We start from the raw sequence: 17,585 nt of genomic DNA, 5'->3' as shown, positions 1-17,585 counted from the left end.
CCCGCCCCCGCGTGACGTAATTCCCGCGACGCCACGTGGTTCCCGAGCACGCGGGCCGGTGCCGTGCCCGCCCTTCCCGCGGCGGCCATGGCGGAGCGGTGAGAGCGCGTTCGGTGTGCGGGGAGCGGTGCCTTAAATCGCGGTGTGTGTGCATGGAGCAGCGCTGGGAGGGCGCCCGGCATCGGCATGGAGTAGCTAATTAAATAAGCACCTCATTGAGTGCCGTTAGCGGGCTGCGTTTGTGCACGCGTTAGGTACGGTGTTGGATAGTGCTGTGGATCTGCGTGTAAAGGGCTGCGCTTGGGGCTGGGCCTGCCATAAATCTCTGCAGAGTCCTGCACTGGAGCTGGTGCATGCCTTCGGTAGCACATTGGGTGGGCACAGGGTGTGTGGTGATTGGAGTATGACTTTTACAACCCAAGTGACTCCGTACGTTAAAAAGTGCACGAAATGCACACTGAGCGTCTTGCATCCCTGGCTGATCCACCTTGCTGCACAGTGGGATACAGGAGCAAAACCCGGGCGGTACAGAACAGACTTTGCCCTTCTGCAGGGGCAGAATTGCCGCTGCTTTTTGTATGTTAGGTGCGGCGGGGATGCACGGAGCTGCAGAGGGCGGGGAGGTGGGTTGGGAGTTTTCCAGCGCCGGGTTTTTCTGGGTGTCCACAGCCTGGCATGGGACTGTGGGGCAGCAGGCCGAGAGGGAGGCATGTGCAGGGATGGGGTAAGCCGGGATTGCTCTGGTTTCCCCAGCCTCCCACAGAGTCCTCCGTGAGGCATTTTGCAAGGTGGCAACACCGTGAGCAATGCATGGGGTGGGGAAGGGACACCAAGCATTAAAGCCACGGAATGTGTGTCAGCTCACTGTCCCCTCTGCTGAGTAATCAGTGTTGGGGGTTCTTGAATGCCCAGCGATGGACCCACTTGTGTGAGTGGCAGGAGTCCCTGCCTGGGCTGTTGTGCAGCTCTTGGGGTCCCCCACAGAGAAGGAAAAAAAAAAAGAGAGAGAGAGAGAGAAAAGCAGTAAATGAGACATGGAAACATCCAAGCATAGGCAGCCTGCAATGGAGATCAGCAGGAAAATGCCAAAAAACCACCTCAGGGCACAGCCAGGAGCCAAACTGGCGTTGACTGGGCACGGTTAGAACTTTGCTGAAGCTGCTTTGCATTCCTGCCTTTCTGTGTACTCTGTGCTGTGGCTGTGACTTGCCTGTGCCAGCCCTGCTCCACCGCAGGCACTCCCAGGAGGTCCCACCTGAGCCTTGCCTTGGAATTAATCCTTCTCACTCCTCGCTGTCTGCTAAACCCTGCCAGACTTCTGACGAAACTAGGCTGGCTTGGATCCAGCTTATTGTTCTCCAGTGCAGGATCAGACACTGCCAGCACTTTTTTATATTGCAGTAAGGGAACAGGCTTGGGATCATTCCTCAAGTCTTGCTGCATAGTACTCTGTCACCCCAGCAGCTGAGGCTATCCCAGGATCTCAGTCTCTCATACTCTCTGAACTGCTCAGTCACCATTCTCCCCACTTCCTGAACCTTTCTCAACTCATCCATAGCCTGGGGGAGACCCAGAGGACCTGGTGAACTGCCTGTAGCTCATGCTGGGTTGTGTGGGACTGTGCAGCTTCTCTTTGTGCTAAGATGTCCTGGACTTGGCACATGCAGTGAGCTGCAATAGGACTCAGCAGGGAAGCTGTGAAGCTCTTGCAGCCCCCTGGATGGAAGAACCTGGGCAAGGAAAGAGTTGAAGGGCAGTATCACAGTTTGGATCAGGTACTGGAGAAGCATGGAGTCAGACCTTTTGCTTTACTGCAGGTCAGCTGTTGTGTGAGATGCTGCCAAGTGCTGGTGTCTATTACTTCCCGTGGGAGATCAACAGCTCGCTCCCCGAGGGGAAGACACTGAGGACATTTGGCAGGTGAGAAGGGTACCCTGCCCTCCTTCCAGGCCAGGCCTTTCCTTCACTGACTGAGCATCCCCTTTTGGTTTGTAATTGGATTTCTGCACAGCTGAGCTTCCCAAATTGATCATTCCCAGGTTATGCTGCTATGACCTGGCCCGATCTGAAGCCATTCTCACCATGCAGCACAACTCAGCTCAGTACCAGGTCTGTGTTGACACCAAGTTTGTGGAGCCATTCCAAGCCCAAGTGGGATCTTCCTACATGGTCCTGGGAGAGGCTGAACACAGGGAAGGTAAATGCTTTGGGAACTGGTGCCCTTTGCTGCTCTTCATGGTACATCAGCTCTTTTGGGGCTCCCTGAGTCACTGAGGGCAGCCTGGACCAAGTCTCCTCTCGTGCAGCTCCTCCATCACACGAGCCTGTGATTCAAGGTAGGAGCAGCCTGTCTGTCCCAGCTGACCATGAGAAGAGCCACCCTTATCTGTGACAGTGTTCGCAGGGGTTCTTGGATGAGGCAAGAGACGGGAATGTTGACTCCATGTTCAGAAGGCTTGATTTATTATTTTATGATATATATATTACATTATAACTATACTAAAAAGAAATAGAAGGCAAGGTTTCATCTCTCAGAAGGCTAGCTAAGAATAGAATAGAAAAGAATGAAAACAAAAGGCAGCTCTCTCAGACTCTGTCTGAGATAGCTCGGCCTTGATTGGCCATTAATTATAAACATCCAAGATGGGCCAATCACAGATGGACCTGTTGCATTCCACAGCAGCAGATAACCATTGTTTACATCTTGTTGCTGAAGCTTCTCAGCAGGAAAAATCCTAATGAAAGGATTTTAATGAAAAGATGTCTGCGACACTTATCTTGGTGAAAATCTGGTCCTCTGGCACAGATTTTTTCAGAAACAGGAAGCATTTCAGCCACATTGTTGGGCTTGTGAAACCTATGCTAAAAAGCCTTCTGGCATCACTGCCAGCCACCACACCAACTGTCTTCACCCCAAACATGGCAGATTGCAGCAATACCTCATTGCAAGTGATTGGATTGGTCTTTGCCATCCTTGAAAGGCTCTAATAATATATTATCCCTGCCCTCAGACATGTGAGGAATGCAGGCAGACTGTGTCATGCAGGGCACCCTGTTGTCCTTTCCTGGGGTGCCCTGTGTTCCAGCTGCTTGGTGCTCTGCGTGGGGAGTTGCTCTAAGCTGAGGGATGGTGAAGCAAATTCTTTGTTATCTTGGCCACACCTGATAAAAAGCATTCACATTCATGCCATACAAGTCCTCAGTGGCATGTGGAAAGCCACACTTCACGTGGCCTCTGGAGAGTGACCTGCTAAGCCACTGCTGCAAAATTCCTTTAGAAAATTATTTTGGTCATCCCAGCCTAGGAGGGAGTTGGCCCCATTTTGCAGGGGTGGAAGGGGAGCAGACTGAGATGGTGGCTGTGTCACCAAGGCTCTGTCACCAAGGTTTGGCCCCTTCTGTGCAGCTCCATGTTGCCACTTGAATGCCACCAATGAACTGTTGGCTGCAGCCAGCTTTGAGCCTCTTCTAAGCCCTCTTTGTCTGCACAGGGGCATTCAGAAATGAGCTCAGACCCATCACTGCTGCTTTTCAGCCAGGGAAAACCAAAATGCATCCAGCCACAAAGTAGACAGATGGCAGGCACTGGCACTGTTCCCCAGTGCAAGGGGAGTGCAGTGTCAGTCACCAGCATTTTGTAGCCATCAGGACAGAGGGAAAGCACATCACTGAACTAAGATGCTCCTGCTGCTCACATCAGTGGCAGCATGCAGCCAGACTGGTCTCCTGAAGTTCTCAGGCTATGATTATTTGCCTAGCTTGAGTCATATGTTGCCTGAGGGAACTCTCTATCTCCAAGCTGCTTTGTTTTCCTTTCTCCAGAAACTTCCAGTCCTGTGGTAAAAGCACGAATATTGACCTGCGTGGAAGGGATGAATGTGGCCCTGCTGGAACAAGCCATACAGGAGCAGAGGAAATACTTCAGTGAGAGGCAGGAGCAGAGGGAAAGCAGCACATCCTGACAGCAGCTCTGAGACCAGCCACATGCTGGTCCTTGCATTGCCATTTGCAACAAATATGTTAAAAGTCAATCAGGAAGTGTGTTTGCTGTGGCAAACAGCAAAGTCACTGAGCAGGGAAACACTTGAAGACTGAGTCAATGTGTGTGACTGTGGGCTGTCCATTCCTGCCCCAGGTGTCATGACTGAAAATAGCTCTAGGAAGCAGGTTTGTTGTTTGCTTGAAAGGGTGGTTAGGGAAAGGGTACACTTGTTTTACACTGGTTCTTTCATAATGCACGACATGAAGAAGTCAGAAGTCTCTGAATATGGAGTTAAGCAGCTCACCTTTGGCAGATGGGGGAAAAGGGCATTAGCACAAAGTTCATTAGCCCTGCCTGGCTGTGGGCCCATGAGTGCCTGTGTTGGGGTACCCTGACTCAGCTGCCACACAGGAACACTCCTGCCAAAACACTCACCTATCTGGACTGACCAAAGAAACAAGAAGAACAAAGAGTCACTATTTTCAGTAGCACCTGCCTCTTCAGGTAGGAAGAGCTAGTATCTAAGGAGAGGATTAATTCTAATTCTAAAATAAATATTTGCAGTAACCTGAGTACTTGACTTTCTTCCTTGAGACACAACTAAGTTTAAGAGACCTTAAATCACTATTTTTGAAGTATCTAAAGATTTTGATTGAAATTTTTCTAAATAAAGATGAAAAAAGAAGGCAGCCTGTCTTTATTGATTAAATCCCTCTTTCTTGCCAAGTCGGATGTGTTAGGCCCTGCACAAACCCTCCAGATGATGTAAGAAAATTCAGTTTTCCTCCTCCTAAGTACTGGGTGTGTATGGAAGTGGCTGGCTTTAAAAAAATTGTGAGAAAAGGAGATTAAGTTACATCAGAGCCACTCTGGTGTAACAACATAGTGCCAGGCCCACACAGCTGTATTAAACCATTGACAAAAGGACAGAACATTGCTAATGTCACATGAGAATCAAATGTTTGTGCAAGGGAGAGAAGACTCTCCTGTACTGTGGAAATCCCCAAATTTGGATTGAGCTGTGCCTGTGGTTTGCAGGGAAATGCAGCCATCTCCAGCCTTTTCTGTTTGCACTCAAAGATTTTGAGCTGCTGGCTCAGCAATGGGTTAAATGAGCCCTTTTTTAGGTCACCTAAAAGTTGGAGTCTTCCCTGTGCACCCACACAGCTGCAATGTCCATGCCCACCCAGAGACATGGAGCCCCCAAGTCCTCCAGATGAAATTCCCTTTGCCTCTTCCTTTCCTGGTACCACAATACGTAGGATTATTTTAATCTCGTCTTCTGCCAGCTATCAAGTCAATGATTAATTCCCCCTCAAGGACATCTCCCGAAAGGCTGACTGAGAAGCACGGCCCATGTTGGGGAGGTTCAAGGGGCAATTGTGCAAGACAAAATAAAAGGGGGGAAAAAAAGACAAAAAATAAAAATACTCCACACACAATACAAAAAACCCCAACAAAAAACTACAAACCAAACCAAAAAAACCCACAACCAAACGCAACCTAACACCACCAAAAAAACCCAAACCTACAAAAACCCACACTAAAACCTCCTTCTCACCACCCCCCCAAACCAACCAAACAATAAAAAAGACATTTCTGCTGAGTGTTTGCCCTCAGCATATCCCAGCAAGCCATAATTATGAACCCAATTACACCACTGATGCCCAGCACTGTGGAGATGGAGCAGGAGAGCTAACCCTGGCCCTGTGCAGTTCATGCTGCTCTTCCTGAGGCCCCAAAGTGCATCTTTACATCAATTTTCCTCAATTTTTGGCTGTAGCCAGCACACTGCACAACTTGGGCAGCAGAACAACCAGCCCCGGGTGGCTCCTTTGTGGCTCTGTGCACTTGAAGTTCCCCAGAGCCCACCAGGCTGCCCTGTCCACCCACAGCTGCCCCAGGCAGGTCCCTGAGGGCTCCCTCAAGGCTGAGGGAGCACCAAGGTGGGACCCGACCCCGGCAGCACTTCAGGGAACACCTGAAGGGCTCAAACACCTTCCCCACATTCCCCTTTTTGTTTCCCGCTTTTTTCCCTCCCCTCAGAGCGCGGTGCCAGCCGCCCCCAGTGCCATTGCCAGGCCGAGGCAGCCCCATGGAGGCCATCCAGGCGTCATTCCAGAAGGTGGAGAAGATTGGGGAGGGCACCTATGGCGTGGTGTACAAGGCCCGCAACAAGCGCACGGGGCAGCTGGTGGCTCTCAAGAAGATCCGCCTGGACGCGTGAGTGGGGCAAAGCCCTGGGCCTGCCATGGCGCCAGGCCTGTGCCTGGTATGGTGTGGGAGGCACAAAAAAGCCTCACATGAGGGGAAAAAAGGTGTCTCTAGGATTAAAATAATCTTGTGGCACCAGGAAAGGCAGAGCCAAAGGGAGTGTTGTCTGGAGGGCTTGGGGGCTCTGTGTCTCATGGGCATAGCAGCTGTGTGGGTCCACAGGGAAGACCCCAACTTTTAGATGATCTAAAGAAGGGCTGATTTAACCCATTGCTGAGCCAGCAGCTCAGAATCTTTGAGTGTGAGTGTTTAGGGCCTGGCCTGGCACCACTTGGCCCTGGGTCCATGGGTACCACTTGGGTCCAGGGCACAGGGAAGCAGCTGCCATGTTGTGAGGTAATATCTCCCTCAGGGCTGTGCTGTGGGGGTCAGGCAGGGTCAGCCTCAGCCCTCCAGAGTGGGACTGAGCAGATAAAAGCTTACTTCTGTTCCCCTGCGTCATCCCTGAGCTGTGTGCACAGTGAGGAGTGTCTGCCTGGACTGGCAGAGGCTGCACCCCATGGTGGCCCCTCAGCATGGGAGAGGTGGCTGCCTGAGGGGCGAAGAGCTTTCATTTCCCCCCCCACCTCCAAGAAGAAAGACCTAGGTAATTAATAATACATTACTGCTTCTCTAAATGCACCCTTAGGTGCTTCCAAAGAAGCTCTGGCCCAAGGCTTGCATGTCTATCTAGGTCATCCCTTCCCTCTCCTTGCCCACAACTCAATTTCCCCCCTGCCTCACGCCAGCCCGCCCCAGCCACTGCTGCACCCCAAACTCTAATGCACCCTTGGGGTACAGTGGAAGAGGGAAGAGGCACAGAGCCCCGCTGGGCTGTGGGATTGCCCTGGGTTACGGGGTGCAGTACAGCCTGTCTCTGCCACAGGGAGTCAGAGGGTGTCCCCAGCACTGCGATCCGAGAAATCTCACTGCTGAAGGAGCTGAAGCACCCGAACATAGTCAGGTAAGACCTGGATGCACCCTCCCCACCAGCTCATCCATGAGCTCCTGCTCTGGGAGCAGGCAGCAAGGGGTTTTTTCTGTCCTTCCCCAGCTGCATAGCAGGACCAAAATACACAGCAAAATGCAGGAATCCCTTAAACTTCCCTGTCTTTCAGCAATACCTCATGGGTCTGCCACTTCACCAACACACTGCTGCTGCCCCATACTAGATTCTGCCCTTAAACTGCCTCTCTCTTCTCCAAAGGATCAACAGAGCGGAGGCATGTGTGGGAGGAGGGATGTTTGGGTGTTTGCAGAGGTTTGGAGCAGATATTGAAAGGAGAGCTGTACTTCTTTTACAGGCTCCTGGATGTCATACACAGCCAGAAGAAGCTCTATATGGTGTTTGAGTATCTGAATCAGGACCTGAAGAAGTACATGGATTCATGCCAAGCTGGAGACCTTCCTTTAAGCTTGGTCAAGGTACAGCATGGAAGCAATGCCAACAGGCAGGGCAGACAGCATGTCCCTGCTGCCTTCTGCTGGGCACAACCATGTCAGAACTGCTCAGACTGGGCCTGGAAATGATTCCTCAGCCTCCCAGATCTCAAACATTTCAGCTGGGAAACCCTCATGGCACTATTGCTCAGAAATGTTTATTTCCCGGAAGTTTCTAGGCTCTCCAGCCTATCCCACTGCAGAACAAAGGAGGGATCTTTTGCTAATTGCCTTTGTAGACAGTAATGGGTGGGTGGAAGAGAAGGGCAGTGCCTGGACCAGAGTCTCTGTGTCCCCATGTAGTGTGGCAGCAGTTTGTGTGTATCTCTGAGTAGTGGCCCATAAGCCTGATGCTGCACTGTAACAAGGGCTTTCTTCCCATTCAGATCTGTAAGAGAGCCAAAGTGCGTTAGTTCACACAACCCAGAGTTCAAAGTGTTTTCATCATGGCCTTATCTGAAATCTTTTCTCTCCTCAGAACTACCTTTTCCAGCTGCTGCAGGGTGTGAGCTTCTGCCACTCGCACAGGGTCATCCACAGGGACTTGAAGCCACAGAACTTGCTCATTAACGAAGCAGGAGCAATCAAGCTGGCTGATTTTGGACTGGCAAGAGCTTTCGGGGTCCCCCTACGCACATACACTCATGAGGTAGTGTTGAGGCTCCCTGAGTGGGGTACACAATCCACAGTGGGTGAACAGCAGCAGCAGCACAAGTTGCTCATCTATTACAGAGGCATAGCCATGGATGTGCTCTTAGCCTCACCTGCAGCTAAAGGACCTCCATGTCACCACAAAGTGTGCTGACTGTCTACTGGAGCCAGGCTGCCAGCTGGGCTTCCACCTTCTCTCCACAGGGTACACTTAATTGTTCCAGAGTGTTTTTGAAGAATGTTCTGTTAATCCCAACCTTGCAGGCACTAAAGTGTCTGTAAATTCAGCAAGGCCTTAGCACGCTCTGATTTGTACAGTCACTGCATTACAGCTGAGAAGGGAGGGGTCCCACCCCTCTGGTTTCATCCAGGGAAACCAGACACTGTTTGTTTGTTGGTTCCTTTCCAGGTGGTGACTCTGTGGTACCGAGCCCCTGAGATACTGCTGGGATGCAGATACTACTCGACCCCTGTGGATATCTGGAGCATTGGCTGCATCTTTGCAGAAATGGTAGGATGGGCTTAAATAATCTCTTTCATGAGCCAAAGGAGGCAGCTGCAGTGGGAAGGAGGGATGAGATATAGAACATCTGGGATACTGTGTTCCCACTCTGTCCTGGGTTTGCTTTATGGAAAGTCCACCCTAAGAGTTAGCTGTTCCTTATCTCAGAAGGAAATCTACCACCCTCTGGGCCTGGCAGAAGGCTGCAGTTTCAAGTACATTGGAACATGATGCCTCTCCTTGCAAAAGGGGTAACTTCAGCCTTATTGCTGCAGTATTTTGACCCTGGGAGGAGATGACTCTTCCAGATGTCCCCATGGTGGGCTGCAGAGAACAAGCACTCTTGTGACATGGTAGAGTGGATCTCCTAGGGGTCCATACTCCCCTTGGAAGAGCTGTGGTTAGCCCTGCAGTATAATAGCACTTTTCCTCTTTCCCAAAGTCCCTGAGCCGCAGAGCAGAGTGGGAGCAAGCAGTCAGACACCTGTGATGTTCCCAGCCACTGCCTGGCATTGCAACTGCCCTGCTCTGTGCAGGTGTTTGCACCTGCTGGGACAGAGGGCTGCTCGCAGCAGGAAATAGGGCACACAACTGATGGAAAGGTGGGAACTGGCTTTTTCTTTTCTACCCCCAGATGACCAGGAAGGCCCTCTTTCCAGGGGACTCTGAGATCGATCAGCTCTTCCAGATCTTTCGCACCCTGGGCACTCCCACCGAGGTGACCTGGCCTGGTGTGACCCAGCTCCCTGACTACAAGGGCAGCTTTCCCCGGTGGCCAAGGAAGGAGATGAAGGACATTGTTCCAAACTTAGATCGAGATGGGAGAGACTTACTGACGGTGAGTGAGGGCTCAGAACAGGGCCTGGGGATAGACAGGATGTTTTTAAACTGGGCCAGGAATAGCGATATTTGAGATTTAATTACCTGGAAGTGTAGCTGATATGGGTTGAGTGCTCACCTCTGACATTGCAGAAGCACCAAATCATGGAATAGGGCTCAGTCTTACTCTGAAGAAGGACTCATTGCAGGTTCCTCATCTAGGAACCACTGCATTGGGAGTCAAGGAACTCTTCTGAAATAATCCCCAGAGTAACTTCAGTTGTGGGTGACTCCTGGAGCCCAGAGAAGGAAAAAGGCAGGACCAACATCAGCAACTGGGCCCAGCTGTGTGCAGGTGCAATCAATCAGCCAGTTTTTAAAATCCTAAATCTGCTGGGTTTTTCTCTTGGCAGCAGTTGCTCCTGTATGATCCCAGCAAGCGCATCTCAGCCAAAGCAGCCCTCAGCCACCAGTACTTCCTCTGCAGAAACTCTGGGAGCCCTGAACAGCGACCTGTGCTGCGGAGAGACTGCAGATGAGAGGACACGGCTCTCCCCAAGCTCTTGCCCCTCCAGGTAGCCCTGCAGATGTGGTCTGGGGCACTTAGCAGGGGCCTGGCTGGAAACCAGGGTCCTGTTTCTCCTGAGGAGCCTGGAAGGGGACATTCTTGGCATTTAGAGACTTTCAGTCTGTTGCTGGGGAAAAGTTTGGGTTGCAGCCAGGAGAGCTGTTTTGAAGAGGTCATGTGCAAAAGGCGGGGGGGTTATTTATCAGCATAAACCACTGAAATGTAGAAAAGAGAGCATTTCTCTGAGGTTTGTCCTTCCACTAGTAAGCTAAGGTGACACACAGTGATTTCTGTCTCCAGCACTGGAGCATCCCCAGCTCTGTTGGTGGCAGTTGCTGGCACCAGGGAAGGGGGACACATCTCTGCTCAGCCCTTTGCTGCTGTTATCACCCAGGCTTCTCAGCACTAGACAAGCTGTTTAGTTTGAGCTCTTTAACAGAGCTGACATCCTTCTCTTTCACAGCTGAAGAGCACTATCAGGTGTCTTAGTTTGTGCCTTAGCTGTGACCAGGAAGCCAGAAGATCCAGTTAGCATAAAGCAGATCCACTTAGAATAAAGCACTTGCTGCATATGACTGGAAACAGGGAGCAGCTAAACCACTGGCTTTCCATCATCATTCCAGATGTAATGCTGTTTTCTTTGCTTTATTGCCTTGGAAATGTTTTTGCTGTTCAAATGTTTGGGGGGCATGTCTCTGACTCTTGGTGTGGTGTTGACATCTTAATTTCTTTTTCTTCAGTATAAAATAAATACTTGCCATTTGTTCATAAACCTTGGTGTTCATTGTTTGGCAAAGCCCATCAGGCTGGTAATGCAAGACAGACTGGCTGGTTCTTTTTTCCACAGAGCCTTTCTCCCTTCCTCATCTCCTGCTTTCTTTCTTTTATCCTTTCCAGCCAAATCCTTGGCAGGTACAGAGATGTGCTCTCAGCCCTGTCATGGAACTGGTACCAAAAGTGTTAATCCAATTTCTGCTGTGTCTGTGTACTTTTAGCAAAGAACCAGGGTATGCAGGAGCTGCTTTCTCATCAAGGACAGAAGGAAGATAAGGGGAAGACAACTGCCTTAGGAATGCAGTTATAGCCAAAACAAGATTATAGAAAAAAACTGAACCTGGGAACATGGGGAAGGTTTTATGGTAATGAACAATTATAATACCCACGCAGTGACTGTATTTAAGCAATGAACTTGTAGTGAATGGTGTGCACGCCAGGTGGAGCCTATCCCCCGTGCACCGGGCCTCTGATAACTTCTTAACGCTGCATTGGTGTTAAGGGGTTTTATTTTACCCACTTTTTGGTGAATTTTGGTGACAGTTATTGGCCACCCAGATAGGAGCTCACCTCTGAGCCTCGACGGATCTGCAGTCGACAGATCTCCAGCTGGCACCGAGGGGTTCTCGGGGAGAACCTCGGCCTCAGACCGTCAGGGCTCGAGGCAAGATCCCTGGGGTGAGTAAAGGCATCTTTTAAATTGTTTTTCTTGGGGTTATTGACGAGGGGTACGAATTCCCTCACAGAGTTACTGGTGAGGGGTTTGAGTCCCCCAACAGGGGTCAAGTCCCTGGGAAAGCTCACTGTCCAGGGCTTCAAGTCCCCCAGGATTACTGGGGCTTCCAGTCCCTCAGGACTAGGGGGTTCCAGTTCCCTCCGAGGGGTTCTCCTGGCGCAGGAAACTTAAAGCACTGGTGTAGCTGGCCGAGGAGAAAAAAACCCACAGGCTCATAACACCGGAGCCAAAACCTTGCTGTATCTGCTTTTGTGGTGGAGTTTGCTTCGATACTCTGAATTCTTTTTGGTCTCTGGCAGTGTGTGTGTGAGTGTGTTGATTTCAGTTTGCCGGCCTGTAAAATTAGCACTGGGACGTCTGTGATATAAAGCTCGTTAAGGAAGAGTGTTGAAACTTAACTGACTGTTAGCGTTTCGAAGCTATCGATTATTGATTTGTTTTCTGTGCGCGCCGCTGGAATCGCATTTGTGGACGCGAAGCGCCCTCTCGTGCCAGTGCGATCCGGATTCCCGGCGCGAGTGGGAGCGGGCGGGCAGGGGCACCCCCAGTTGCAGCTCAGCCGTTCCCCCGCCGGGATCTTGGCTCGGGGAGGAGGAGGAGAAGAGAAGAAACCCAACAGACTCTCAGCACAGCAGCCCTGCCCCGGCCCGCCGGGTTCTCGCCTGCTCCAGCGCCAGCCGCCTGGGCAGCATCACCCCCGCCCGCTGCAGCCCAGAACCAGCCGCGGGGACTCCCTGCGCCCAGGTAATCGCTATATTCGCTTTCCAGCCGTTGTTATATATTTGTATTATTGAGTATGGGGGCGGTTTGTTCTAAAACTAGAGTGGGAAATGATATCCCGAATTCTCCTCTGAAATGTGTATTGAACCGCTGGGAAAAGATAGGGGGAGGCTCGCTTCTGAAATCCAAACTAATCCAATATTGCAACCACTGGTGGCCGCTGTATAAATTGGACAATCAGGCGAAGTGGCCGGAGAATGGCACCTTAGATTATCACACCATGTTACAGCTGAGGCTGTTTTGTAGAAAAGAGGAGAAGTGGAGTGAGATGCCTTATGTGGATCTGTTCTTTACTTTAAGAGACCATCTGGAATTGCAAAGGGGGTGCCTGCCCAGCCTGTCAAACCCTCTCATGTCAGCTTTTGGAAAGGAAGGGGGAAAGGATAGGAGATCGAAGCAATGCTGCTCCTCTTGTAGTATTGGGCACCACTGTTTGAAATGCCACAGACGATGGGAGGAGGATGATGTAGAAATGATAGAGGCACCAGATGCAGGAGACAGGGCCATAGAGAACTGGGGTGTGCCTGAAAAGGGGGAAGCACAAGGAGGGGATGAGCAGTCAGGGGGGAGGCAAGAGTTAATGTCGAGTCCAGTGGTGGAGAGAACCCAGGATGAGCAGGAGGTGAGAACACATGAGGTAGAGGAGCAGGGGGTGAGAAAGCAGGAGGTAAAGGAGCAGGGCATGAGAAAGCTGGAGGGAGGGGAGCAGGGGATGAGAAAGCTGGAGGGAGGGGAGCAGGGGATGAGAAAGCTGGAGGGAGGGGAGCAGGGGATGAGAAAGCTGGAGGGAGGGGAGCAGGGGATGAGAAAGCTGGAGGTAGAGGAGCAGGGGATGAGAAAACAGGAGGGAGGGGAGCAGGGTGTGACAAAGCAGGAGGTAGAGGAGCAGGGAGCAAGAAAGCTGGAGGTAGAGGAGCAGGGAATGAGAAAGCTGGAGGGGGATAAGCAGGAGGCCATAGCTCAGCTCTGGACAGGGGTGGGATCTCACAGCCTGATAGTGCTGAAGGTGCCTTTCTCCCCAGTCGATCTCGAGGCATGGATGAGACTGGCAGGGCCCTACAGAGAAGATCCAGAGAGAGTATCTAGAGTATTTGAAACCATTCTCAAGACCCAGAACCCGGATTGGGGGGTTATACAAGTTCTATTAGATACTCTATTAGACTCCACAGAAAGAGAGATGGTACTCAGGACTGCTAGGAAAGAGGTGGACAGGATAGGTACAGCAGGTGCATTACCAGGAACTGTGGAGGAGCATTTTCCCTCCCAGGACCCCCATTGGGACCCTTACACAAAGGAGGGGAGGGTTTTTCTGGGACAATATCAACAATGGATATTATTTGGCTTTAGACATGCAATGCCAAAGGCAATCAATTGGTCTAAACTTTATGAGGTGAAACAAGAACCACATGAGACTCCAACTGCATTTGTGGAACGCCTAAGGGCAACTGCCAGGAGATACACTAATATTGATCCAGAAAAACCAGAGGAAGCTGTACAGCTGGCTTCCATTTTCATAGGGAACTCAGCACCGGATATTAGAAAGAAGTTACAAAAGCTGGAGGGAGCAGAGTCCCGTGACCTGGGAGAACTATTACAAGTGGCCTGGATAGCTTTTAATAACAGGGGAGAAGAGGAAGAAAACAAGATCCGGGAGAGAGAAAAGGAGAAGGAGCAGAAAGAAAAGAGACGCAAAATTGAGTGGGAGGAGAGAAGAAAGAAATGGGAAATGGAAAGGGAGGAGAGAGAAAAGAAACGGGGGGTGGAAAGGGAAAAAAGAGAAAGATGTAGGGATGCAATGCTCAGCGCAGCCCTGCAAAGGGCGCTGTTCAACCGCAGGACGGAGCGGGGCTCTGCCCACGGAGCGCTGCAGCCGAACCAGTGCGCGTATTGCAGGGGACTGGGGCACTGGAAACGGGAATGCCCCAAGAACCTGAAAGGGCCCAAGCTCACCCAGCTAACCCTCCATCAGGAGTGACGGGAACCGCGAGTGAGAGCCCCAGCTGAGGCCCTGGTTACAACAGAGCTGGGGAAAAGAGAAAATTGACTTTCTAATAGTTCATTATATTATATAAACTATATATATGCACTTTAAAATATATTGTCTTTCTAATAGTTTATTATACTATATAAAATAGTTTATTTTATACTATATAAAATAGTTTATTATATTATAAATACTTATTCAGTATTAAATGCAAATCATGGAAAATTAAACCAAGAAACTGTAAATGTTGTTGGTGCAACAGGGAAAGAGAAAAACAAACATTCTTTAACCCTATTAAATTTAAATTTGGCAAATGGTGGATAACATACCAATTTTTATATATGCCTGAATGTCCAGTTCCTCTGTTAGGAAGAGACCTGCTAAGTAAATTGGAGGCACAGATTTTGTTTAAACATGGAGAAATGCAATTACTGGTGCTCAAGACTAAAGCCATAGAGGCAAGGACTTTTGTGTTGCAGGGAACACTGGAACTAGAAAATTCTGGAGGAATACCAGAAATAACAGAAAATGCAGTAAAACACTCTTGACTTGGACCAGTGGAACTCCAGGCCATTCCCAACAAGCTCAGCCTGTGTTACCCTAAAACCTGGATGAAAACCAGTAAAGCAGAAACAATATCCTTTAAAGTTAGTATGTCGGAGGGGAATCGAGAGTCTAATAGAAAATTTCAGGGAATTTGGATTATTGATAGAATGTAAGTCAGAACACTCCCATTTTGCCAGTTAAAAAGCCTGGGATGAATACACAGCTTGGTACAGGACCTATGAGCAATCAGTCAAATATTTCAGGATATTCACCCTGTTCTAGACAGTCCCTTTACCCTGTCAACACCCCTTACAGAATATCACCAATGGTTTACAGTAATAGGTTTGAAGGATGCCTTTTTTAGCACACCTCTTGATAAGCAAAGCCAGGGCATTTTTACCTTTGAATGGGAAAATCCTCAAACTGGTGGGAAGAGTCAGCTTACCTGGATTGTGTTACCACAAAGATTTAGAAATAGTCCAATGATTGTTGGGAACCAACTGGCAAAAGAATTAGACACCTGGAAAAAGGAGAACCCTGAAGAGTTAGTCCTGCAGTATGTTGATGATGTCTTACTAATGAAAAGTGCATGGAATTGACTATCAGTCTTCTAAATTTCCTAGACCAAGGAGGTTACAAAGTAACAAAGTTTTTGGGAAAAACCTCAAAAAATTAAACAGGAAGTTACCTATTTAGGGTTTGAAATAATACCAGGACAGTGGAAATTGGGAATGGACAGAAAAGAGGCCATCTGCCAAGTACCCCAACCTGCAATTGCCTGAGATTTAACAGCATTCCTGGCTGTGGCTGGATGATGAAGATTGTGGGTTTTAAATTATGGACTTTTGGTCAAATCTTTGAGCTTTTAATGGAGGCCCCCGAAGGACCTTTGATTTGGGCTCCTGAGGGTGAACACGTGTTCTGTGACCTAAAGATGGCCCTGATGTCTGCACCCACCTAAGGACTTCCAGACTTAACAAAGCCCTTTGAGCTTTTTGGGCAGGAATGGCAGCACCTCATCCCCAGAGTTCTGGCTCAGAAGGTGGGAGACTTCAAGAGGCCTGTGGGGTGCTTTTCAAAACAGCTGGACGAGGTCAGCCAGGGATGGCCCCAGTGCCTGCGAGCTGTGACTGTTCCCCTCATCCAAGAGGCCAGGAAATTGACTTTGGGACAAAAGATAGTGCACACTTCACACACCATAACCACCGTGTTTTGCCAAAAAGGGAGGCACTGGCTTTCCCCAAGCTGTATGCTGAAATATCAGACTGTTCTAGTGGAGCAAGAAGATGTGGATTTGAAAGTAACCACAGTGGTAAATCCAGCCCAAGTCCTGAACATCCCAAAGCAAGGAGAAGAGCAGCTGACCCTCCATTGCCTACACACAGTTGAGCAAGTTTATGTAAGCTGACAAGACCTACAAGATGCACCAACTGAAGATCCAGAGTTCTTTACAGAAGGAGGTGGCTTGGTGCAAGATGGAAAATTAAAAGCTGGCTATGCCATAGTAACACCAGCCAAGGTAACAGAAGCTGCACTACTGCCCATGGACACCTCAGCACAAAAGGCAGAGCTCAGTGTGAGGAGCCCTGGAATTGGCAGCAGGAGGAAGAGTAAACATATGGACTGACTCAAAATGTGCTTTTGGAGCTGTTCATGCCCCTGGAACTGTATGGAAGGAAAGAGGCCTATTAACAGCACAGGGATCTCTGATCAATGTACACAAGAGATATTGTCCTTCCCTGATGCCACCCAGTTGCCCAGAGAAGTATCTGTACTACACTGCAGGGCACACCAGTGTGGGGAGTCCCAAATTCTTGTAGGAAACAGACTTGCAGATAAATCTGCACAAGAGGTTGCACAACAAGGCATCCTGGCATTAATACCTAAAAAAGCTGTTTCACTCCCAGAAGTTAGCCCTGGGTATAGTCAGGCAGATTTAAAATTAGCTACTTACCTGAAAGCCCAGAATAGAGAAGGTGGATGGCTGGTAATTCTCAACAACCAGATCATAGTCCCACCCCAAGTGATACTGCAAATTCTCAAGGAGAAATACCAGCAAAACCACTGGGGAATCAGGGCTATGGTGACTGGTCCAAGGACTTAGATACCAGTGTCCCTACGACAAAAAGTGTCAAGTCTGTTACAGAAAAATGCCTGATATGTCTTAAAAATAATCCTTTGAATTCAAAAGGACTGCCTCCATGGATCACTAACAGAGGAAACACCCCCAGGGATTACTGGCAAATTGTTTTTCCTGAGCTGCCACACCAACAACAATACTGGTATCTCCTGGTATTGTTTATTGAACACCTTTTCCAGGTGGCCAGAAGTTTTCCCCTGCTGCACCAACAAGGCCAGGAAAGTCATCAAGGTGCTCCTCAAAGAGATCATACCCTGGTTAGGAGTTCCTATTGGGATGTCACTGATAGGGGACCCCATTTTATATCTGAAGTGTTCCAACAACTTGGCAAGCAGTTGGGTACAAGTTGGGATTTACATGCTCCATGGGGACTGCAATCTAGCAGAAGGGTTGAGTGAATGAATCAGACT

The 17,585-nt window shown here is 49.6% G+C and overlaps 2 protein-coding genes across 4 annotated transcripts; both read left to right on the top strand.

The window, feature by feature from the left end:
* Positions 1–49: 49 nt before the first annotated feature.
* Positions 50–4,667, top strand: TEN1 (TEN1 subunit of CST complex). Of its 2 annotated transcripts, none has more exons than XM_066565795.1 (4): positions 50–98; positions 1,818–1,920; positions 2,040–2,197; positions 3,823–4,667. In XM_066565795.1, the coding sequence occupies exons 2-4, from the start codon at positions 1,835–1,837 to the stop codon at positions 3,960–3,962; spliced, it is 384 nt and encodes a 127-aa protein (XP_066421892.1). In that variant the 5' UTR covers positions 50–98; positions 1,818–1,834; the 3' UTR covers positions 3,963–4,667. The 2 variants fall into 2 exon arrangements, with proteins under 2 accessions (XP_066421892.1, XP_066421893.1); XM_066565796.1 differs by lacking the exon at positions 50–98 and adding an exon at positions 127–254.
* A 93-nt stretch (positions 4,668–4,760) lies between these two features.
* CDK3 (cyclin dependent kinase 3) lies at positions 4,761–10,987 on the top strand. Of its 2 annotated transcripts, none has more exons than XM_066565793.1 (7): positions 4,761–6,205; positions 7,122–7,199; positions 7,540–7,660; positions 8,154–8,324; positions 8,736–8,837; positions 9,463–9,666; positions 10,064–10,987. In XM_066565793.1, exons 1-7 carry the CDS (start codon positions 6,078–6,080, stop codon positions 10,184–10,186), a joined length of 927 nt encoding a protein of 308 aa, XP_066421890.1. In that variant the 5' UTR covers positions 4,761–6,077; the 3' UTR covers positions 10,187–10,987. The 2 variants fall into 2 exon arrangements, with proteins under 2 accessions (XP_066421890.1, XP_066421889.1); XM_066565792.1 differs by having other exon boundaries at positions 10,061–10,987.
* The last annotated feature ends 6,598 nt before the right edge of the window (positions 10,988–17,585 follow it).

This window comes from Molothrus aeneus, chromosome 25, assembly GCF_037042795.1.
Source record: "Molothrus aeneus isolate 106 chromosome 25, BPBGC_Maene_1.0, whole genome shotgun sequence".
NCBI lineage: Eukaryota > Metazoa > Chordata > Aves > Passeriformes > Icteridae > Molothrus > Molothrus aeneus.
This window is presented reverse-complemented; position numbering and strand designations above follow the sequence as displayed.